Raw genomic sequence first — 23,873 nt, 5'->3', positions numbered from 1 at the left:
TGGCTACTAAGTGGGTGATGGGTGGGCAGCGAATTTCTTCGTCGTCCGCATCCCATTCTAGCCGGTCATAGTTCGGCCAAGGTTCTCCTGACAGGGAGAGAGACCTTAATAAATTTAGCACATCGCCAAAAGGCGAGTGCTGAAAGATATCCGCGGAGGTGAACTCCATGATCGGCGCCCAGTCGGATTCGACGGGCACAGATGTAAGCGGCTCGGAGTCCGTGGCCGGAGGTGAACCAGTGGTTCGGCGACACGACTCTCGTAAGGGGTGAATTCAGTATCCGGCTCTATCGCCACTGAGAGTGCGGCCTCCATGGCGGGGTCTATCCCTCCGCTCTCAGATGTCGCGATTTGCTCCGGATTGATGGTCGGAGTAGTTGCAGATGTGATCTCCCAAATATTGTCCGACGGCAGAGTTACGTCATGCTCGTCGTGACTGTGCGGCGCACCTGACATGGGCTCGAATCCGTCGAAGATCAATTCTCCGCGGATGTCGGCAGTGTAGTTTAAGTTTCCGAACCTGACCTGATGGCCAGGGGCGTAGCTCTCGATCTACTCTAGATGGCCAAGTGAATTGGCCCGCAGTGCGAAGCCGCCGAATACAAAGATCTGTACGGGGAGGAAAACCTCATCCTGGACCGCATCGTTACCGATGATTGAAGGAGCCATCGAGCCTTATGATGACGGCACAGTGGAACTCTCAATGAAAGCACCAATGTCGGTGTCAAAACCGGCAGATCTCGGGTAGGGGGTCCCGAACTGTGCGTTTAAGGCGGATGGTAACAGGAGACAAGGACACGATGTTTACCCAGGTTCGGACCCTCTTGAAGGAGGTAATACCCTACGTCCTGCTTGATTGTTCTTGATGATATGAATATTACAAGAGTTGATCTGCCACGAGATCATAGAGGCTAAACCCTAGAAGCTAGCCTATGGTATGATTGTATGTTGTCCTATGGATTAAACCCTCCGGTTTATATAGACACCGGAGGGGGCTAGGGTTACACAGAGTCGGTTACAAGGGAGGAGATCTATAAATCCTTATTGCCTAGCTTGCCTTCCACGCCAAGGATAGTCCCATCCGGACACGGGACGAAGTCTTCAATCTTGTATCTTCATAGTCCAACAGTCCGGCCAAAGGATATAGTCCGGCTATCCGGAGACCCCCTAATCCAGGACTCCCTCAACTGGGGCAGTGAAGGAGGTAGTCACCGCCACCAGGGAGAACAAGAGTGTGGACGTCCACCCTAAGCTCTACGACGCCGTCATGGAGCAGATTGACTTCAGCCCTGAGGCTCTCATGATGGCTCTCAGCCACCTGCTGGACAACAAAGCCCAGGGTGTTGGGTTTGTTGCCATGGGAGACGTCCACAGGGTGCTCTGGCTAGGCAAGCACTACTACTAGTGATGCTTCTGCTGGTGGCTACGGCGTGCATGATCCACGATGGCGATGGCGACAAGGACGACGATGGCAATGTATATTTTGTGTAGTTAGGACTTGAAAACAATCTTATGGTCTGTATGTTTTGGTGATGGCGATGTACTAACCCCTCACGGTGACCACGAACTTGCGCTGGTAGGATTGCCCCCTCTTTTGGATGTGGTGGTAGGATGACACCAAAGTAGTGGTAGGTTGAACTTGCTATGATCATGGATGCTTACTAATGCTCTTCTGCTCCATTGCTTGCTCCTAGAGTTCTTCATTGGTTGTTGTGTTGTGTGTTCCAATGCTTGTTGCTTCAACTTATTACTCATTTGCACTGTTAGGGCAAGTGGTATGCGGTGTTCGAATGTAGGGTTCCAGGGGTCTACAGTTCATGGGAAGCTTGCAACAAACAAGTTTTAGGGTACGGCGATAGCAGCCATCGAGGGTTTAAGACTAGGCAAGCGGCAGAAGATTCTTACTCTAAGTATGTGCGAGAGCATTCATGCAACAAGATTGAGGTTGGCAAGGTGGATCGTCCGTTAGGACTGAAGAACTTCATCATCTTCGTCCAGTTCATCGTCATAGCAGTGTTGTCGCGTTGATGTGCTCGGTGTGATCGTGTGTAAGATGTAGTAGTATTGCTAAGCTCACCAAGTAGGGTATAAGGTGAGCACAACTCTATGCTCGTATGTAACCAAACAACGTGCACTCGTGTGACCACATACAATGAAAGCAACCAAACGCGATGCGAAGAGGCGTCGTTACGATGCAGGGAGACGACGTGCAGACAACCAATCAACATGTAAATATTGATTTTTTTGCATGCATATGCTCAACCAGGCCCAACTGAAACAAATATGCAAATGGGCAAAAAAGATGCGAGCAACCAAACGCGTCCAAACATTTTCATAAACTATACTCTCTCTGTTCACTTTTATAAGACCTTGAAGACATTTCAGACAATGTGCAAAACAGCCTATTTTGGGTTGTCTGAAACGACTTACAAAAGTGACCTGAGGGAGTACTACAGTTTCATTTTGGAAAACACTTCGTGTATATGACCGGTGCTGGAGAGAGAGAGAGCTGTACGCTTTACAGCTAAGCTGACACAGTCACGGGATCCTGTCCGTACACGTGGCACCAATGTGCGCCCCGTCTTCCACGGAAATTCAAAATCTTTCAAAACTCCCCGACCGGACCGACACCGTCCCACTCCCACTCCCACTCCCTCGCCCTTCGCCTCGCGAACCAGCGAACAGCCCTCATCCCACCGACGAATGGGACCCAGGACATGGCCCACCCCACGAGAGCACCTTCTCGTACCCGGCCGAGACCCTGACCCGAAACCTACCGGCCTCCCCCCGTGCGAGCCCGAACGAACGGACGAACAAAATGACGCCCCCGCTCCTGACCTGACGCGACTCCAAACCCCCCTCTCCCTATTTCACTCGCATTTCCCACCCCCGGAAAATCGTTTTTTACCTTTTTATTCCCCTCCATCTCCGCTCTCTCCCTCCCCCCCCTCCTCCGATCCAAACTCCCCACGAACGCCACCGCCACCGCCACAATTTGAAACCCTAGGCCGCCGCATCGATCCGCGGACGGCGATTGCATTGGAGGCCGCCAGGCTCTAGCGTCTCGTCTAGCGGCGGCGGCCGGCCATGTCGACCGAGGACGAGAAGCTCCTCAAGGAGGCGAAGAAGCTGCCGTGGGACGAGCGGCTGCAGCACAAGAACTGGAAGGTGCGGAACGACGCCAACATCGACCTCGCCGCGCTCTGCGACTCCATCACCGACCCCAAGGACGCCCGCCTCCGCGAGTTTGGTGAGACCCGCTCCCGCCGCCTCCCGATCCGCCCCATTGCGCGCTCGGATCCGCGCGTTGCCTGATTCGCGCGCCCCCATTTCGAGATTCCTGCTGTATTCCGTCGTGTTAGATCTGAATGGCCGTGTTTCCCCCTTGCTCCTGTGGTGGTTAGGACCATTATTTAAGAAGGCGGTTTCGGATTCGAACGCGCCTGTGCAGGAGAAGGCGCTGGATGCGCTGCTGGCTTTCCAACGAGCCGCTGATGCTGATGTATCGAGGTGCGTGTCTACAGGATGCTACGTCATTTGCTCTTGTGCTTCTAGTTACCTTTCCGTTGATTTTTGGGGCCGGCCTCCCGCAGGTATGCCAAGGAGGTGTGCGATGCGATATGTGCCAAGTGCCTCACTGGCAGGCCTAAGACTGTTGAGAAGGCTCAAGCTGCATTTCTCCTTTGGGTGGAGCTGGAGGCGTCAGAGGTCTTCCTTGTAAGTCCGACCGCAGTTGGTGATTACTTTCAGTATGACTTAAATGATACGTATGCATCGAGCGCACAATTATGGTGTGGTCTCAGTTGTTTTGTCTTCCACAACTTAGGCCACACATTTTGTAGGTGTATGGTTAGATGTAATTCCTGGCTTATGTAGTGTCCATGCACCAATGCTGTTATAACTTACATAAGGTTAGGCCTATGCAATAAGAGTGGATGGTCAATATTTACACTCTTCTCACTAGCACATCTTAGTTATCACTTAGCGAACAGTGGTAGAGAACAGTAGTAGAGATTGGCCATTGTTTCCTTGGCATTCGGTGCATGAAACCATTGATTAATGTCTGTGGCAGGAAAACCAATTTCCCTCCTTTGCCTTCAGTCTTGTCTTTTGATTGTGGCATGGTAGACCCCCAAATTCTGCAAGTACCTTTAGCTGTTCCACCCTCCCATTCACTTGATAATAGAGCAAATTTTCGTTTAATTGTTGCAAGGGCACCAGGGGCATGTTTCCTGAGCTTGCATTACTAGGGAGCACCTGTAAGTTTGACTGATGGTGAAGACAACACTTAACCTTTCTTCACCACCCCATCCGTATTCATACTTACTATCTTTATGACCACCATCTGTAAGCAATCCCCGCCCAGCCCACCCAAGTACCGTGAAAACAAAGTTCTCCTGCCCAACTAACATGCACTATGATGATCGTGGTGCTGGCGGTCTTAGATCTAACAATAGAAGCAATGTCATGGAAATGTTATATACACATGAAAGACAGATGGACCTGCACTTGGGCAATCTGGAATACACTTCTGAGCAATGTTGCCTTCATAGCTTTCAGGACACCCAACTGGACTCCCCGGATCCTTTGTTTTGTCTGCTGGTCAAGTAAATGCGGGCCAAAACTCGAAGGCCTTTGTTTTGTCTGCTGGTCAATGGTAGGCTCATGGGAGAAGATAGGCTCAATACCAGAGAAATGCTCATAAGGCGCAACTGCTTGGTATCTAATGGATCTTCCTGCATACTCTGACTCTGGAGCACTGGAAGACCGCCACCATCTCTTCATTGACTGCCCTTTCACTCTTCACTGTTGGAAGTTTCTGTTGGCTCTTGGAAGCAAAGAAACTGATTATTTTGACAACGTTGTACCCAGTTTTGACTCTTGGCGTTTCCTTTTCTGTGGAGAACTGTTCCTTGTGTTTAGGACTTCCCTGCTTGTCTCAATTCAATGTGTGACTTCCCTTTGGGTCCTCCTTTCCCTAGAAAATCTATACTATCACCCCCCCCCCCTTCAGTTCCCTTTTGGGAAAAAAGGGGATATATGCATTTGCAGAGTTAGTTGTTAATAATAGTGTTTATAGTTAACTCTACTTACAAATATAAGTCTTATCAGTTTTCAGTGCACAGGCTATGATATTTAATCTTAACATTCTAGTAAAAATATTGAACTTCTATATCATAAAAGTATCTGAAGACAAATGCAATGTCATTATTATGATGTAAGCTTACATACCACATAAAACGATGGTCAAAGTTTCAGAGCCTTGGCCACATGGATTCCACGATGACCTATACGTAAATGCCTCAGCTGGCATCCCAATCATCATTTATTTGCAAATGCACGTAAATGCCTGAGTGTTCAAGTATTTTGTTATTCTGGTGATATGACATATCTTCCCACAAGGCATTGACGACCAGCCTTTATCTAACACAACCTTATTTATTTGTTGGTTACTCAACCTGTTTAAAATGTTTCCCATCTCCACAACATGTCCCCTCTTTTAATTATGATCGATAGCATGCTAACTTGCTCAAACGGACTCAATTTTCTTATGGTACCAGGAATCTATGGAGAAGGCTGTAAAGAATAAAGTGGCTAAAGCTGTTGTTCCTGCTATTGATGTCATGTTTCAAGCACTCAGGTAAGTTCTTAGCTGGTAAGTTGGCTTGTAACCATAAGTATTTATCAAACTCTCTAAACATCTTCCTGTTTCTGCCAGTGAATTTGGAGCTAAGGTTGTACCACCTAAAAAAATTCTGAAGATGCTTCCTGAGCTATTTGATCATCCAGACCAGAATGTTCGAGCTTCTTCTAAAGGATTGACACTTGAGCTTTGTCGATGGATTGGCAAAGAGCCTGTAAAGTCAATTTTATTTGAGAAGATGAGGGATACAATGGTGGGATTATTTGTACCAGTTCAATAGATTTCATTGATAATATGTTTTATGAGCCAACTTTGTAATCACATTTTTTCTGTTTGTAGAAAAAAGAGTTGGAAGCAGAGCTAGCAAATGTCTCGGGAATTGCTAAGCCAACTCGCAAGATAAGGTCAACTTTTTTTAAAGAACATCTCTCTAATATTTGTAGCATTTCTTTACATGAAAATTTCGGATTTAACCTTGTAAAACAGGTATCTAAATTGTAGGTTCAAGCTGCTATATTATAATTCTTCATGAACTATGATAAAATGCCAGAACACATTCATAATATATTTTGTGTAGTCGTTTTATGTTTGAGTTTGTTTGTTTATTTTGCACTGGATGGTTGTACTGTTAGTCATTTGTTTATAACCCATTTCATCGTTTACTTCTGCATAAGGACAAAGTATGCAAGCACATCATAATATTTTTCTATGAGATTTTTTATACAGTCTGACCAAACTAGATGAATGTATATTTGGCTTGCAAAAAATATCCTTGTATGATGAATTTCAATAGCAAGCAATTCAATATTTGAAATACAATAAAAGAAGTTAAATTAGGTACTTTCATACCTGAGACTACTTTATTAGGCGTAGAATTGAAAAGTAAAATCCATTGATTCGATGTAAGCTAAAACACAAGTTTCAGTATTTGTTTTATGAACTGTGTGATGCTATCATTTGTACATGTTGTATAGTTATGATCATGGTATCTAAAAAAGCTACTCCATTCCCAAGCATAAGATACAACTTTGGTTACTGTTTTGTTTATCACAATATATGGGCTATTGGTTTTCTTTTGTTATTTTAGTTTTGTCTCTTATTCGGTACTCCCGGAGGGTTTATTGGCCCCCTCATATTTTGGTTCAAACTTTGACCACATATATGACTAACAAAATATAAAGTATACGTTACAAAAACTATATTATTGGATTTGTATTTGGAAGAGGTTTCCCATGGCATAGTTTTTATGACATATACTTTGCCTTCTATTAGGTTTTAAGTGTGGATGAACCAAAATCATAATTTTGACCCAAGATAAGAGGAGGCCTAATAAATCCGAACAGAGAGAGTAATAATAAGGTTTTAAGTGTGGATGAACCAAAATCATATTTACAAGGATGGTTAACAAGGAAAAATCATAGGGTACATCTCCTATATATAACATTCTTCTAAGTTTTTTCTAGTGGTGTTAGTTTCTTGGTCACCAGAAGCTGTGCCCTAAAAAATGTATTAATTCACTGCCAAATATTTTTTGTTTAACCATGCTCACGATTGGTGAATACAATATGTTTATATTTTTTCAACTTGACCCATCATATATTAAAAGTGGATATAATTTAAATATTGTTTACCAGATCTGAACAAGAAAAGGAGCTTGAGGAGGAAGCTGTGCCAGAGACAACAGGCGCCAGTACTTCTGAAGTTGCAGTGCCAGATGGTCTGTTGTTTTCAGGAGCATTTTTATTTCTGTCGTCGACAAGTTTCCTGTGTTTAATTTGTGACAAGATACTGATACAATTGTATTTCTAGCCCCTATGGAGATTGATGAATATGATCTTGTTGATCCTGTGGATATTTTAACCCCACTTGAAAAGTCTGGATTTTGGGATGGCGTGGTATGTGATCTTTCTTGCATAGACATACTGCCAGAGTCGTACTAATCTTTTGTTATTGTTCTATAGACTTGTGATGTCATTGTGTTATCTGCAATTCCAGAAAGCAACTAAATGGTCGGAAAGAAGGGATGCTGTTGCAGAGCTTACTAAGCTTGCTTCAACCAAAAAAATTGCTCCTGGTGATTTTAATGAAGTTTCCCGAACACTTAAAAAGGTTAATATTGGATTGAATTTTACGATATTTCATGCATTAAGATTTGTGTCCATTTCTTGGTTAGCATGACAAAATATCAGATATTATTTTAAGCAGTTTCCTGACTCATTATGTTCTTTTGTTTCCTTATGTTTTACAAGAGAAACACCCTTTCATTGTTTTTCCTGACATATATTAATTTTGTAGTTTGTACTTGGAGTAATTCGCAGGAGAATGTTAACTTTGATACAACCTGCATAATGTTTTCTCAGAAATCTTTTGCGTGGATTCTCATTGCTCAAAATTAACTCATATTATGTTGTTTTGGAAGTTTCTTGGAGTATAGCGTAGCAATACTTAATGAGGAACTACCTGCACACCATATTCTTTGGGAGGTCATGTTATGTTGTTGATCGCTCTTGGTTTATTGTGGTAGGCTGGTAGTATTTGTGATAAGAGTAGCCTTAGAATTGTTTTCTCTTATCTTATCTTGCCAATCTATTGTTGCTAGTCAGCAAGTGTTAACTATCTGAGAAGTGTTCAGGTTCCTAGGTGTTACCATGCAGTTGTTGCTTCTAATAATGTTTGTAATTTGTGATTCACTTCATTCCCTTTGTCTTTGTCCTATTGCAGCTTGTTACAGATGTTAATTTGGCTGTTGCAGTGGAAGCTACCCAAGCAATAGGGAATTTAGCTAAAGGTTTAAGAACTCATTTTTCAGGAAATTCACGGAATCTGCTTCCTGTTTTACTTGTAAGTCAAATTACCCGTTTCCTTAGTAACCATAAATCGCCCTTCCTGTTTCACTTGTCTGTCAAATTATCCTTTTCCTTAATAGCCATAAATCTCTAGCAAATTCATTTTTATTGCTTATGATATCTTAAGATCTCTGAGACTGACTTGCTTTGACTCTATTGAGTGTTTTTCTGTGTTTTTGTAAATGTACTTGCCCTTTATTTTAGCCATATGACTGATCAGTGCAGCCAAATTTGCGTGCTACTGCATGATCCACTAGAAGAATCTAGTTCTTTGTTGCACATTAGTGCTTGTTGGCTCGCTTGTGGTCATTTGAGATCCGCCTGCAAGCTCCAGAGTGACTAGGCTCTGAGCATCTGACTAAGCGAAAAAAACTCCCAAAGTGGTGGGATTCATTAGCCTTGTGGAAGGTACTAGGGAAAGAAGGATGTTTGTGAAAAGGACCCCTCAAAAGAGGGTCGATTTGACTAAGAAAAGAAGCACATCAAGGGAGAGAACTGTGAGCTGAGTCGGAGAAGACAAAAGATATCTTTTCCTTCAGTTTGGACTTTACCATTTCTTTTGCAGGAAGGTGGGACTATTGGACAGTTTGTTGCTGTTCTGCTTGGTCCACCTTTCTTTTCAAGTGTGACATGTGATTTTCTGTGATAGAGGGAAATACAAGATTCTATGTGAATAAGATTGACTGGGATCTTCTATAACCACTCTAGTGTAGATGTTAAATACTCCTTCCGTCCCAAAATAAGTGACTCAATTAGTACAAAGTCGAGTCACTTATTTTGGGACGGAGGGAGTATAAAGTTGTCCTCTTGTTATTACAATAAATTAATTTTATAATATGATCTATTGCCTGATTGTCGCCCAGGTGTCTAGGACGAAGACACCATCATTGGTATAGAGGTTGTTTTGATGTAGTGCTTTACAATATACAATAATAATAGTGCACACACGCGCACACACATACACACACTCTCTCTCTCTCTTGGAGACAAATTTGTTTTTAGGTTGACATCGTGATATTACAATTTATGTAATATCCAGACTACCAAGAAAAAGATGTATTTGGTGATTTAGCTGTGTAATAAACAGTTAGTATTACAGACTATCCTCTTTTGATTTGACATAATCGTATTGTTTAAATTAACCCTTACAGGGGCTCAGGGCAACGGGTATATTTGTTCCTCTTACTGGCCGACGAAGTTCTTATGCTGCACTAACTTGAAATATCGATCAAGTAAAGTGACATGTTTCACTTCATCTGCCCTTGTTTATGTTAAACAGGAAAAACTGAAAGAGAAAAAGCCAACCATGTCAGAAGCACTGACTCAAACACTCGAAGCAATGCATAAGTCTGGTTGTATTGCTCTTCTTGATGTGATTGAAGGTTAGTATTTGTTTTGGCTAGAGAAAAACCCTGTATTATCTTAAAAAAATAAAAATCAGAAGTGTTATAAAGTAGTTTTGTTTATGCATAAAAAGGCGGATGTGTTAATCCTAACACAAACTTTGTATTTGGCTCAAAATGTGAGTATGTTTATTGTGTTATTGCAGATGTTCGGGTCGCTGTAAAAAACAAGGTCCCTCTTGTTCGATCCTTAACGTTGAACTGGGTTGCATTTTGCATTGAAACGAGCAATAAGGCAACTGTCCTAAAGTTGCACAAGGAGTATGTTCCTATCTGCATGGAGGTGAATAAACAATTTTGGTTTACCGGTTGTGATTTCTTCTTCTAGTATATTTGCATTTGCCTTCACGTATCTGCCCTAACTTAATTTCCTATTCTTAGTGCTTGAATGATAGCACCCCAGATGTTCGAGATTCTTCGTTCTCTGTTTTGACTGCCATAGCTAAGGTTTGTGTCTTTTGAGTGTCTTTCTCGTGGCATCTGTTATCCTTTGATGTTACTTACGTTCTATGCTTTTTTTTGGGTACTTTACTATCTGTATAGATGGTTGGAATGAAACCCTTGGAACGGTCCCTGGAGAAGTTAGATGACGTGAGGAAAAAGAAACTTTCAGATATGATTGGCTCTGCCACTGATACTGTTTTAAGTTCAGGGACAGGTTTGAGCTGCTGTTCCTGTTCCCATTTTTCCAGATGGGAACAATACATCTATGTTCTGTATTCATTTCTACACCAACACTGTTGCGAACCTAACAAACAGCAACTATGCCATTTCAGTACCTACCTCAAGTTCAGGAGCTGCCACATCTGCTCGGGAGGTACCTTTTCTATGTTTTGACCTCGCTATTAACACAACAGCACATACAATCTGTAATCTGTGGCTTCTCTTCCAAGACCCAACCTGCTTCTCTGCAATTGTGCTGGGCTGCATGGCCTGCTCTTTGGAATCGTATTTGCCACCTGCCTTCAGCTATGTGCTAGGCACTAGGCAGGATGATCAGCTGGGTGTGCTAGGCTGGTCTCTTCTAGAACATTGTTAGAATAATTTTTGACGATTGCTCTAGATTTTTCTGGTATGGCTCGACTAAAGATGCTCTCGGGCATATATAAAAAATTGGAAATAGAAGCCACCAGCGTTACATTAAGCAGTACTGGACGAAGTTGAAGGACTGTATTTATCGTAATAAAATCTTTGCAGGACCACTGCTTAAAATACTTTATAGCTAGCAGTGGAACGTGATATATCAGTTGACAAACCAAACCCTGATTATTTCATGGTTGTGTAGGTTACAGATAGCTCAACAATGAGGAGATCTGCTGCAAGCATGCTTAGTGGAAAGAAGCCTATCCATGCAGCGGTTAGCATTGTTTTCCTTGCTCTTGGATGCGCATAACCATACTATGTTTGAGTTTCTACTCTTTAAATTTGGCCACCATGTTTCTATTTTTGTAAGGCCCCGGCTAAGAAATCTGGACCAGCAAAATCAACTGCAAAAAAGACAGATGGCGGACCACAGTCAAAGGCTTCTGCTGCTCCTGAGATAGAAGATGTTGAGGTGGCTTACTCGACTTGCTTATCATAAGTACATTGTTCCTTTTTACAATCAAAATCATTTGTGATTTTCATAGTAAAACAATTTTCTATTTGTAATTTGTAACTTGTCTTGGTTGCTAGTCTGGAGCACATCCTTGTTTATTTTGTCGATAGTCACAATTTTCTGCGGGAGTCTTGTAATTTTTTTAATCTTGAAACTACTGGATGTATATTTCTCCTAGTCCAGTATTTTAAGTCTTTGAATCTATCATAAGAGTACTGAGACCATAGATGTTTAACTGAAGGTGTTTCCATTATACCCAACTGTTTTTGAGTGACTGATTGTGTTTACAAAGTAATAGTTCACCAAGAAAGTCAGGTTTGAACTTACATGCTTGCTTCATTTCTTGCAGCCTTCAGAGATGAGTTTGGAAGAAATAGAGGAGAGATTAAATTCTGTTGTGAAAACAGAGACAATTTCACAGTTAAAGAGCACTGTTTGGAAAGAGCGTCTTGAAGGTTCCAACAGATCATGTGCTTTGTGTTTTGTTCTTTATCTTATTTGGATTGGCAGAATAAGCTTTGATTTGCGTCCTTTTACATCTAACATGTTAATGCTACACTTAACGAAGGAAATCATGCCGTATCATTGTTTGATATTTTGCTATTTCTGTGCTGTTTTTAATATTCTATGCCATGTATGGAAAATGGAACGTAATTCTACTAAACCTTGATGCTTCCATGACCTACATTTAAACCCTAATATTCTACTTTTTGGCAGCCATTGGCATGCTAAAGCAGGATGTCGAAAATCTCACAGAACTTGACAAATCTGCCGAACTCTTGGTCCGTTTATTATGTGCTGTGCCTGGATGGAATGAAAAAAATGTGCAGGTATGCACTGATCATTTTTGGTTTAGTAAGAAATATTTCCTTATTGAAGTAATGCATATTTTGTATGAAACAGGTTCAACAACAAGTTATAGAGGTCATCACCTACATTGCCTCAACTGTGAAGAAGTTCCCAAAGCGATGTGTCGTTCTATGCCTTCTTGGTACGAGCTCCTCTTTCTTCAGTTTTTCAATATTTGATAACTTTTCACATCCAATTACCGCTTATGTCTTATAGAATGCTTATTATTGCAGAATTACTGATTTATAAAATCATTTTCTTTCAGGCATAAGTGAAAGGGTTGCTGATATAAAAACCCGAGCACCTGCAATGAAATGTCTTACCGCTTTTTGCGAGGCAGTAGGTCCAGGGTTTGTGTTTGAGAGGGTATGAGATAACATTGCAATTAGGCCATTGTTGTAGTCATTTTATGCACATTCACACTATCTGCCTAAGTCCAATTTCTAAAATCTTAATGACTGCAACCACCATAATTGTGCCCATCATTTTTGTAGTTATACAAAATAATGAAAGAGCACAAGAATCCGAAGGTTCTTAGTGAGGGTATTCTTTGGATGGTATCTGCCGTTGAAGACTTTGGGACTTCGAATTTAAAACTAAAGGTGTGGTTTGCTATGGTTTTATCGTTTGGCATATAAAGACACTGCCCTCTTGTTCTTAGTCTTCTTTATGGTTCCAGGACATAATCGATTTTTGTAAAGACACGGGTCTGCAATCTAGCGCTGCTGCAACCAGAAATTCAACTATCAAACTGATCGGGATGCTGCATAAGTTTGTAGGGCCAGGTTGTTTACTTGTTTCTTAGTTTATTTATGGTTTGATGGGTGCACTCTGTTGCCGTTGTTGAAATAAGCTTTTCCTGTAGATATAAAGGGTTTCTTGAGTGATGTCAAACCGGCACTTCTCAGTGCTCTCGATGCTGAATATGAGAAGAATCCATTTGAGGTATGCTGTCTTGGTCATTATTTGGGATTTTTTTTTCCTTTTGAAGTTTAACAGCAATAATTGTTCTGAATTAACAGGGTGCTGCTGCTCCTCCGAAAAGAACAGTTAGAGCTTTGGACACTGCATCGTCTACGTCTGCTGCCTCATCAGATGGCCTGCCGAGAGAAGACATAAGTTCTAAGATAACGCCTGCTTTACTGAAAAATTTGGGGAGCCCAGACTGGAAGGTACAGATAATTGGTTTCTCTTTAACCTCTTGGGCTAATTCTAAGTTTGCATGCATTTGGTATTGATGTTGATATTGTGCTAATGTGAAACGACAGTTAAGGCTGGAGTCCATAGAAGCAGTCAACAAAATTGTGGAGGAGGCCCATAAGCGCATTCAGCCAACAGGAACAGGTTCATTGTTTTGTCAATCTTGAATAACTCTTAAACATGTTTTGCTGGGCTATATCATCTAAGTCACAGCATTACTTATGTTATCTTGAAACTGCAGTGGACCTGTTCACGGCGCTAAGAGGCCGTCTTAATGACAGTAACAAAAACTTAGTTATGGCGACCTTGTCATCGATTGGTGTTCTTGCATCTGCTATGGGTCCTTCTGTTGAAAAATCAAGCAAGGTTTATAACTAGCTCTACTTTGTGTGTACTTTTTCTTAGTAGTGTCCTTCGCACGTATAATAACTGCAATTTTGTGTTACGATGTAGGGTATCTTGGCAGATGTGCTGAAGTGTATTGGTGACAATAAGAAGCACATGCGAGAGTGTACTTTGACTGCTCTCGATTCCTGGGTTGCTGCTACTCAACTTGATAAGATGGTTCCATATATTGCAGTAGCTCTGGGTGATCAGAAAAGTGGTTCAGAAGGGCGAAAAGATCTCTTCGATTGGTTGTCTAAGCATGTCTCGAAAATGAGTGATCCAGCTGAGGCTTTGCCTTTACTGAAGCCGTCTGCATCTTCTTTGATGGTATTAGTCAAACTATTGAATTATTTTGTCGCTATTAATTAATTTAAACTTATATAGTTCATGGGAATTCTAATGGTATCTATATCCATTTGTTGAAAAGGATAAATCATCTGAAGTCCGTAAAGCCGCTGAGACTTTTATGAATGAAGTTCTCAAGATTTGTGGCCAAGCAGCGGTATGATTTTGTCCTTTTAATTCATTTGCCCGTTTTTCCTGTAACTTTTCCCAATGGCTGAATACGCTACATGATGTAGGTTGCAAAGAACTTGAGAGATCTGCCATCCCCTACTATGGCCATTGTAGCAGAGAGGTTGAAACTGTCCAGTGTGCATGAAGGTGTCTTACAGAATATTAATTCACATTTTAGATTCCCCTAAATGCAGGTTGTTCTGTACTGATTTGGTATTACCGCACCATTTAAACAGGAATATCTGATTCTGTAAAGATGGTGACAACAAGTATGAGTTTGCCATCAAAAGGTGGTTTGAAGAACGTCAAACCTGGCCTAAATGATCGCTCCTCAAACGTTGGCAAAGCTGCATCTCAAGTGGGTAGCTTTGCTGTCTGTCATTGTAGAAAATGACTTTTTTTTTCTAACTGTTATTTTTTTTATTATCAGAGAGGAGTTCCAGCAAGGGCCTCTGTTACTATGATCTCTTCTCAAGACTCGTTACAGTCTCAGGCATTATTTAACATTAAGGACTCAAACAAGGTAGGGCAGCATCAAGTTCTGCAACTAGCAAAGCTGTACATTAGATTCTTATATTTGTATCTGTATTTAATTGTGCAGGAAGATCGGGAGCGACGGGTGTTGGTACGTAAATTCAAGTTTGAAGAACCACGGCGTGAGCAAATAGACGAACTGAAGGTCCGTGTTGTGAAAAAATAACTGGTTTAAGCATACTGCATTGCTTCCTCAGATATATTTCTTATACTTGGTTGTTGTCTCATCATGCCATAAAGTGTGCTGTTATTTGTTAGTTATAGCATGTACTTGCCATTTATCAATAAGCAGAACAGTATACCTAGCGGGCACACAATTAATGTAATGCCGAGTAAAAGGCAGAAACCGCTGGTAAAAAAAAGGAGAAGCTATTAAGAACAAACTGTCACATGTCAAGGAAAACCCTTTTTGTTACCTCTCCTTGATGCTGGTTTGTTTTCAAGCACAAATCGATATATCCAACAGTTTCATAGGACTTAATTTATGCAAGCAGTAGCAGGTTATATGCACATGTGCTTTCGTGTCAGAAGTCAGAGCTGGTCAATTGGTATAGCGGGTTAGTAGGCAACAGAACTTTGTGCTTAGCAGTAGCAGACGTGCTAGTGTCCAAAGCTGGTATCCATGCTGCTGTGTTGACTAGCAAACACCTTATCACATCTCAATATGTGAGAATCTTGTTTTAAATTCAATCATGAAATGTGTTCACTTTTATTTTGTGCACACATGGAGTAATGTGCGCATATACAACCACATTTCAGAAATGTGAGCATCCTCCTGCGATGCACTGAAGAAGAATCTAGTGTTTCAATATGTTTCATTGGACATATTGATCTGATTATGTCCTACAATTTATTTAGTTTACACATGTGGACAGTGTGTAGCTAGTTGGCCATTTACCGAACAAGCTATCTGATTCTGTGAAAAATTTATTTGCAGGTTGATTTATTTAAGCATTTCCGAGAAGATGTTAGCTTGCGGTTATGGAACTCAGACTTTAAGAGGCAAATAGATGGTATCGAGTTACTACAAAAGGTTGGAATTGGCAATATTGGAACTTATTCGTGTGCAGTAAACTGTGCAACCTAGCTCGTATGATTGTGACACTATCCAATTGTGCAGGCACTTCCTTCAAGTGGCAAAGAAGTGGTTGAGCTTCTCGATATACTACTAAGATGGTTTGTCCTGCGCTTCTGTGAATCCAACACAACATGTTTGTTGAAGGTGTGCCAGTTCAAAACTTGACGAGACTTATTTCTTTTGTTAAAGCACTCGAGCTCAATTGGTCTCTGTGTATTCTGTTTATTTGTCTTGTAGGTTCTTGACTTTCTTCCTGAGCTATTTGATGGTCTGAAAGATCAATCTTACATGTTAACGGAAGCAGAAGCTGCAATCTTCCTGCCTTGCCTTATAGAGAAGGTAATATCATCTTAAATACATTCTGGGAATATTTTCCATTATTTTTTGCTTTGGAACTTACTCCTTTTATTCTTATTATATGGTATATGGTAATATGTAGCAAGAGTTTTTAATTGTAAACCACTGTTGTATTGCAGTCTGGTCACAACATTGAAAAAGTAAGAGAGAAAATGGGGGAGCTGATAAAGCAAATGATCAACATCTATTCTCTTCCAAAGCTGCTTCCCTATATATTGGAGGGGCTGCGCTCCAAGAACAACCGAACTAGGATAGAGTGTGTTGACATTATTGGATACTTCATGGATCATAACGGGACCGAGGTCTGGATCCCCCCACCCACCCAAATCACCTGAGGTTGTCTTTAGTAGCCGGTAGATTTTCTTTCTTACTCATGGGTCTTGCTTATTTCTGTTCATGCAGGTTGGTGGCTTGTTGAAAAATTTGCCATCTGTCGCGGCATTAACAGCAGAGCGGGATGGAGAAATCAGAAAAGCCGCTCTTAATACGCTTGCCACTGCTTACAAGAACCTTGGTACATTCTTTTGCTAGTTTTTTCAGAAGATGGTTCTTCATGCTGTGTTAGAACTGATTTCTGGGTATTGCCTGATCAATTGTTTGAAATATTCAACCCTTTAGCCCTATATCCTGAACCATTACTCCTCGGTATTTTGATTTTTCAATTACGCACAGTTGCATATTTGAACAAGTGACAGATCACTGCATTTTTCTTATTAGATGCATGAGCAACCATTACGTCTTAGCTACATGTTGTGTAAATGATTTTCATGAGGTTCTTAGTCTACTCTCTTTGGTCAAGCAGGGGATGATGTATGGCGATATGTTGGAAAACTTTCAGATGCCCAAAGAAGTATGCTCGATGATAGGTTTAAGTGGAAGGTAATCATCTATCAATTCACAAGAAATTTATTCTACTTGAAGTTTAAAATTATGTAGCTACCTGGTAATGTCAAGGGATCTAAAATCACCTTGTTAATGATATATTATCAGGCTCGAGAAATGGATAAGAGGAGAGAAGGAAGGCCTGGTGATGCCCGAGCAGCATTGAGGCGTTCAGTCAGAGAAAACGGGTTAGTTCCTGTGTTGGAATCATGCATTCATTCCTTACCCCACACCAACCCAGGGCTGAAAAATGCAAGATGGAGAATTTTGAACAAAAACATAACAGTTTGCTTTTGCTTTCCTCGTGATGTCCGATGTCTTCTTGTTCTTGTTTATTCATATTCTTTCATTTTGGCTGTAGATCCGATGTAGCAGAACAGAGTGGGGAATTGGTTTCTCGTTCAATGGCAGGATCAATGATGCCAAGGTGCTTCATTTATCTTATTAATCGGTTCGCAGTTCCTTCTGTATTTCATCACACAACCTTATTTGTGTATTCTTGTCCATAAGCAGGGAAAACTTCGGGTATGCCGATGCCCATACGGTACCTAGGCAGATGGCAACAGCAGCGACTGGTCCCGCAGACTGGCGTGAAGCTCTTGATATTGTTGCATTAGGTTTGCCTGAACAGGTAGTGCTGTTGCTCAGTTTCTCATGTTCTGCCGTCTCTTGTTCATACGCTCTGTCTTCACTCCTTATTCTATGCTGTATTGTGGTATCTATAACTTCAACACCCACTTGTTGTCATATTTTTACATCCATTGTTGAAGCACACACATTGTTCTTGCATGTTTTTGTTCATGCAGTCTGTTGAAGGAATGAAAGTCATATGCCACGAGCTAACTCAGGCGGTTGATCCTGAAAGCTCTGCGCTTGACGATCTCATTAAGGAAGCAGACAGATTAGTTTCATGCTTGTCTGTTATGGTAAGCCTACATTGCTTTTTATGCTTAAGCTTTCCTTACCCTGCTAACTCCAGTGATGGCAAATCTTTCAGGTTCCAAAAACATTTAATTTCAGCCTATCTGGGGCATCTTCAAGGTCTTGCAAATACGTTTTAAATACTCTCATGCAGGTCTGTTAATATGTTTATGTTCAACATTATTTTGTTTTGACATGTATTTGTTAAAATGTTGTTTATGAGTTCTTTGTACTATTGCAGACTTTCCAGATCAAACGTCTCGCTCACGCAGTGAAGGAGGGTACACTAGATAACCTTATCACAGAGCTACTACTATGGCTTTTAGATGAGCGGGTTCCTCTTATGGATGATGGCAGTCAACTACTTAAGGCTCTTAATGTCTTGATGCTTAAAATCTTGGTATGCATATTTCTTTTCTCCGCTTTGGCTTGCTGGCTGCTCTTTGTTCATGATCCAATCTTCTGCAGGATAACGCCGAGAGAACTTCCTCATTCGTTGTACTAATCAATTTGCTGAGGCCCTTGGACCCTTCAAGATGGCCATCCCCTACCCCGTCAGAGTCCCTTGCTGTAAAAAATCAGAAGTTTTCAGATTTAGTTGTCAAATGCTTAATTAAGTTGACAAAGGTATGTTGTCATTTTTATTTGACCATTCTGAATCTGTACAGATATCACTTCTGAATGCATATGTCATCTTTCAGGTTCTTCAGAGTACAATATATGAGGTTGACCTTGATCGCATTCTTCAAAGTGTTCATATTTATTTACAAGAACTTGGAATGGAAGAGATACGGAGGAGGTTTGTGCTGATCCCTTGCAGTTTACTATTTAGCTGTTCATTTGATTTCTTTTTGTACATTAAACAATTGCATATGCTGTAGGGCTGGAGCTGATGACAAGCCATTAAGAATGGTCAAAACTGTGCTGCATGAACTTGTAAAGCTACGAGGCACAGCAATAAAAGGTCACCTTTCAATGGTTCCTATAGACGCTGAGCCTCAGCCAATCATCCTGGCATACATTGATCTTAATCTTCAGGTAGAATTTGCAACTGCACCCTTTGATTTTTCCATAAAGCTTCTATGTGCCTCCCCTTTTTTCTAAACAATACTATTGGGTCATCCTAGACCCTTGCAGCAGCTAGGATGTTAACCCCATCTGGACCTATGGGTCAAACTCACTGGGGTGATGCTGCATCGAACGCTCCAAATCCATCAATTCATTCAACGGATGCACAATTGAAGGTTACTCCAATTCCTTTCTCCTTCTATCCATGTCGTGCTTGTGGATAATTTTTTTTACGTCATTGAATTATTTGACTCACTATTTAACAATTTTTGGGTGTGATCAGCAAGAGCTTGCTGCAGTATTCAAGAAAATCGGTGACAAGCAAACATGTACGATTGGTTTGTATGAACTCTACCGGATAACCCAGCTGTACCCAAAGGTATTTTGTCAAGCTTTGGCTTTGGATGGTTAGAGTGGGATTCTAAAAGCTATATGAACCTTGCTACTGATTTAATAATTACTCCCTCTGTTCCTAAATATAAGTCTTTGTAGAGATTCCACTATGGACTACATACGGAGCAAAATGAGTGAATCTAGACTCTAAAATGCATCTACATACATCCGTATGTGGTCCATAGTGAAATCTCTACGAAGACTTATATTTAGGAATGGAGGGAGTACTGTTGAATTAACTGTTTTTTTTCCTTTGAAGAAGTAAATCTGTAACCTAGGAGTTTAGTTTGCTAATTTGCGATGAAAGTTTATACCATTCAAAAACATGTTTCTCTCAGGTTGATATATTCGCTCAGCTTCAGAATGCAAGTGAAGCATTTAGAACATACATCAGAGATGGGCTAGCTCAGGTTTGTAATCTGGACCATAGACAGGAGGGTTCAAGTTCTTTTTGTAATCTTGACATTTTGGTGCATCCAGGTGGAGAAGAATGCCGCAGCTGGCAGAACACCCTCTAGTCTTCCATTATCAACTCCACCTCCAATAGCATCAATACCCTCTCCAAAGTTTGCGCCTTCTCCTGTTCATACAAAATCGATAAGTAGCAAAACGGATTGTAATGAAGATGACGCCTTCAGAGTCCAAGGAGACTCTGATTTTAGGGTGCAATCAGATCAACAGACCGATAGATTCCAATCCTCAGGTCTACTTCCCTCTTTTGCCTCTTTACATCTGGATATCTGACTGTCATCTGATTCGTGGAATTATCTGTATCTATCCCAGCAGGGACATTGGATGCTCTCAGGGAAAGGATGAAGAGCATCCAAGCCGCAGCTGTAGGGGGCAATTTCGATGTAGCTCAGACTCGGCCACTGTCAAGTATGAATGGCAATACGCTCCATGGGGGGGCGCGAGTGGATGGTGAGCCACAAACACAAAGTAATATTCCACCCATGGACGAGAGAGCATTATCTGGGCTGCAAGCACGAATGGAGAGGTTAAAGAGTGGCTCTATGGAACCACTCTAAATATAGTTGACAGTACTATGAGAAATACCTACCATTGTAATTGACTGTAAATTTGCAGCATAGTCATGCTATTTGTAGATAGGTATGTCGGATGCACTACATGATGCGGGGCCGACATTTTGTAACCCCCGTTCCTGGTCAACCCATTCTTGAAGAGTTTCTGGTGTAGTTGTAGAGAAGCTAGTCAGAGGTTTTGCTTGTAGCTTGCCTGTTGAGGGCCTAATTAGTATTTTGACACATTTTTTTGGTGCCGGTTGAGTTTTCCTGTGTTGTATAGCAATACAATTGAGTGTTATGAATTAACTGTATTGATCAGTACTATGCGGTTAGGAGTACACTTGAGTGCTGGTGTGGCTTCCAAGATTTTCGTGATGTAAATACTTGCTGCCATTGACATCACGCATTTGAGCATCTTGTTGACAAAAAAGATTTGTCTTCTGAATTTCTGTTTTATTTTAATTTTATTTTACTGTTCACCGGATGCAGAAGAGCCTGGGCACCGAGTTGAATTATTGCTGCTAGTGGCTATTTTTTCTATTGAGTTGTAGTGACATGTGCCCATGCATCAAATGAGCACATTCTAAATAGATGGTTATAGTAGGCCAGATAAAAGACCTAAGGGCTCATTTGGTTGCCTGATTTCCCCCGGGACCCCTTCCTTTTTTCAGGGCACGAAACCCATGTGTAAACTCTTGCCAGGAAAATCAAGCCTGACATTTGGACAACTCAATCTGCGGGGTGCCCCAGCCTGAACCCCTCCTCTCTTTCTCGGGCACAGGACCCACTCTGCATTCGTGGAAATCCCCCCCCCCCCCCCCCCCCCCCCCTTGCGAAGCTATGCCTCCCTTCGCGTGTTGCCTTCTGCCCCCCCCCCCCCCCCCCCCCCCCCGCCTCCTTTACTACGAAATGAAAGGAAATGGATTCTTGGTAGCAGCGGAATCAAAATCCGGGGCAGCAAACCCCAACCCGGGAAATTTTCATGGCATATGAGATCCCCTTACACAGCAAGGAGATTTCCCTAATCTCTTCTATCTCATTTGGTCGTTGGGGGATGAGGAGGCAACGCTCCAGGTCGCTAGGTGGACGTCGATCACGTGAGAGAAGCCGATGCTTGGATTTTCTCTCTGACCCCTTGAAGCGTGGATTACTTTCCAAGGGAAAAGCCGCGGATCGGGCCAGAAAGCCCCCCACCAGGTAAGCTACCAAATGATGCGCTAGTTTTCAACGGGCTGATTTGCCTCATGGGCTCCGAGCCCTGGGTTTTTTTGGGGGGGGGGGGGGGGGGGGGGGTCCTGGACTACCAAATGAGGCCTAAAGTGGAAATAGCTCCTGGGCTACACAAAGACACAAAGCCTATTTTCCTTGACCAAAGTTGATAAGGTTACTTTATATCTCAAATAATTCAAAAAAAGAAACTACTCCCTCCGTCCCATAGTATAAGAGCGTTTTTATCACTAACGTTTTATATTATGAGACGGAGGGAGTATATGTTTAGATACAGATGCTCATATACACTCACCCTATAAACACACGCACACCCTATCCCTATAAGCACTTTGAGATACTAAGTCGACATAACATTTCGAGATTGATGATGTCATCACAAGCGCTTAGTAGTCGACGTGAACGTCTCTTCCCACTGAACGAACATCACCGAAAAAACTAAACTAAATCTAGGAATATTCCACCGCAAGCCCAAAACATCCACACCATGTTCGGGCTCCTTCACTTGAAGTTCATATGTTGATCAATATGAAATCATCACAAACAAAAAGCAATAGATGATCATAAGTTCTTACACGCGTCTGATCACAAAAGTTTCAGTTCGGCAATCCATGCAAAAAAGCGTCAATTTTGCCCTTCCAGACGAGTTGTCTGTGCATCCTCCCTCATCTCTTTGTTGGTGGCGCCTATGCCCGCCTCCTCCATCTCTGCCTCCAAGAGCTTGAAGATCCCTACACGAACGGCTTGCACGATGTTCGTCGCATCGAGATCCAACTCTTCCAGCTTCATGGTCAACATTTTGGTTTCCTCTGAAGCAGCCGCGAGCTCAACCCTCCTATCTTCAAGCTTGGTCTTCTTCTCTCCGAGTTGGTATTCTTCTTTTTGAGGTTGATCTCCGTCACCACCATGAAGATGTCAAACCTCTCCTTTTTCTCCTTGATGTTATGGTGCTTGACACATGCCTCCTCCTTCGTCATGAAGTCCTTGAACCTCTCTGTCATCTTGGCCGCCACCCCTTCTCACTTCTCCTTCTCTCACTTACTCCCCTAGATCCCCCTTTTAACCTTCTTGGCCGTCTCTCCTTTTGTTGGGTCAGTTGGATCACCATCTTCATCTTATATTGCCGATGTCGCCGGTCTTGTGAGGATGGGCAACGGACAAGAGCCACTTATGTCGCGCATTCAACTTCAACCAACAATGAAGGAGGAGGAAGTGCTTCTTCTCCACCCTCAAGTACAATGTGCATGCATGGGAGGGTAGCAAAAGAGGACATGGTTAACAAGTTACATATTCGGACAAATGACCAACACATGGAACAACTTATTTTGTTGGTGATTTGCGCCCCACTTGGCCACCGATTTAAGGGTGTTTTGTAATGGCCGCATTACTTGCTGATGGACGATTATGGCCCTTAAACTTGATTATAACATAATGCCAAGCATTGCTTCCTTATTAAGTTCACTAACTTCAGATCAAGGTAGGGAGATTTGATAATGAAACCTTAGTGGAGGAAAGTATCGACTTGATCATACTCTTCATCTACATCTTAAACTGTGAAATTCCTTGTGTGCTAAAAATGTTTTCACTCTAAAAAAGAGATGTGATTTCGACTTGTTTTTGCTGCTAAGCTAACTCTTAAGACTTGAGAGAGGAACTTGAAATCTTTGTTAGTAGATTCTATATGGTTAGGCAACACGGTTAGGTGCAACCTTTTAAATATTCTATATCATCTTGTTTAAGGAAGCAGGAATCATGAAGACGATAATACTATATCTCCTCAGACCGGTATGACTTTTTTTTTATTTACGTCAAGTTCCTCTTCATTCATTTTTATCTTTGATTTTCTCGAGGTTGAGAAGGCTCTAAGCTTTGGGGGTTTGATGGCTCCATTTATAGAGTTTTTCAGAAGATTTCTTATAGTTTCTCAAGGTTTTACCGATTTTCAC

The 23,873-nt window shown here is 41.8% G+C and overlaps 1 protein-coding gene across 3 annotated transcripts; it reads left to right on the top strand.

The window, feature by feature from the left end:
* Positions 1-2,848: 2,848 nt before the first annotated feature.
* On the top strand, positions 2,849-21,018 carry MOR1 (ARM repeat superfamily protein). Of its 3 annotated transcripts, none has more exons than XM_048708986.2 (53): positions 2,850-3,250; positions 3,405-3,510; positions 3,594-3,717; positions 5,562-5,641; positions 5,720-5,897; positions 5,984-6,048; positions 7,279-7,361; positions 7,454-7,539; positions 7,640-7,753; positions 8,366-8,485; positions 9,770-9,872; positions 10,040-10,176; positions 10,275-10,340; positions 10,437-10,551; positions 10,670-10,710; positions 11,179-11,250; positions 11,347-11,448; positions 11,840-11,945; positions 12,208-12,320; positions 12,394-12,481; positions 12,605-12,705; positions 12,834-12,941; positions 13,019-13,124; positions 13,205-13,284; positions 13,362-13,511; positions 13,608-13,683; positions 13,781-13,905; positions 13,993-14,253; positions 14,354-14,428; positions 14,508-14,589; positions 14,679-14,800; positions 14,873-14,965; positions 15,044-15,121; positions 15,914-16,009; positions 16,097-16,198; positions 16,292-16,393; positions 16,531-16,713; positions 16,814-16,925; positions 17,214-17,290; positions 17,402-17,481; positions 17,655-17,720; positions 17,807-17,924; positions 18,100-18,219; positions 18,291-18,368; positions 18,456-18,614; positions 18,683-18,841; positions 18,916-19,013; positions 19,096-19,252; positions 19,342-19,458; positions 19,566-19,661; positions 20,014-20,085; positions 20,156-20,378; positions 20,462-21,018. In XM_048708986.2, exons 1-53 carry the CDS (start codon positions 3,088-3,090, stop codon positions 20,701-20,703), a joined length of 5,976 nt encoding a protein of 1,991 aa, XP_048564943.2. In that variant the 5' UTR covers positions 2,850-3,087; the 3' UTR covers positions 20,704-21,018. The 3 variants fall into 3 exon arrangements, with proteins under 3 accessions (XP_087403861.1, XP_048564943.2, XP_048564942.2); XM_048708985.2 differs by having other exon boundaries at positions 20,459-21,018; XM_087547735.1 differs by having other exon boundaries at positions 2,849-3,250; positions 14,873-15,121; positions 20,459-21,018.
* Positions 21,019-23,873: the final 2,855 nt, after the last annotated feature.

This window comes from Triticum urartu, chromosome 3A, assembly GCF_056163025.1.
Source record: "Triticum urartu cultivar PI428250 chromosome 3A, HENAU_Tu73, whole genome shotgun sequence".
NCBI classification, from domain to species: Eukaryota; Viridiplantae; Streptophyta; class Magnoliopsida; order Poales; family Poaceae; genus Triticum; species Triticum urartu.
The sequence above is the reverse complement of the archived record's forward strand: the minus strand, read 5'-3'. Positions and strand labels throughout refer to the sequence as shown.

Bases quoted from the DNA above. Each gene is read 5' to 3' on its own strand.
- MOR1 (XM_087547735.1), top strand. From the start codon at position 3,088: ATGTCGACCGAGGACGAGAAGCTCCTCAAGGAGGCGAAGAAGCTGCCG. The intron at 13,512-13,607 runs GTACAGATAATT...GTGAAACGACAG, and splicing joins TGGGGAGCCCAGACTGGAAG to TTAAGGCTGGAGTCCATAGA. The intron at 16,394-16,530 runs GTAATATCATCT...GTTGTATTGCAG, and splicing joins TGCCTTGCCTTATAGAGAAG to TCTGGTCACAACATTGAAAA.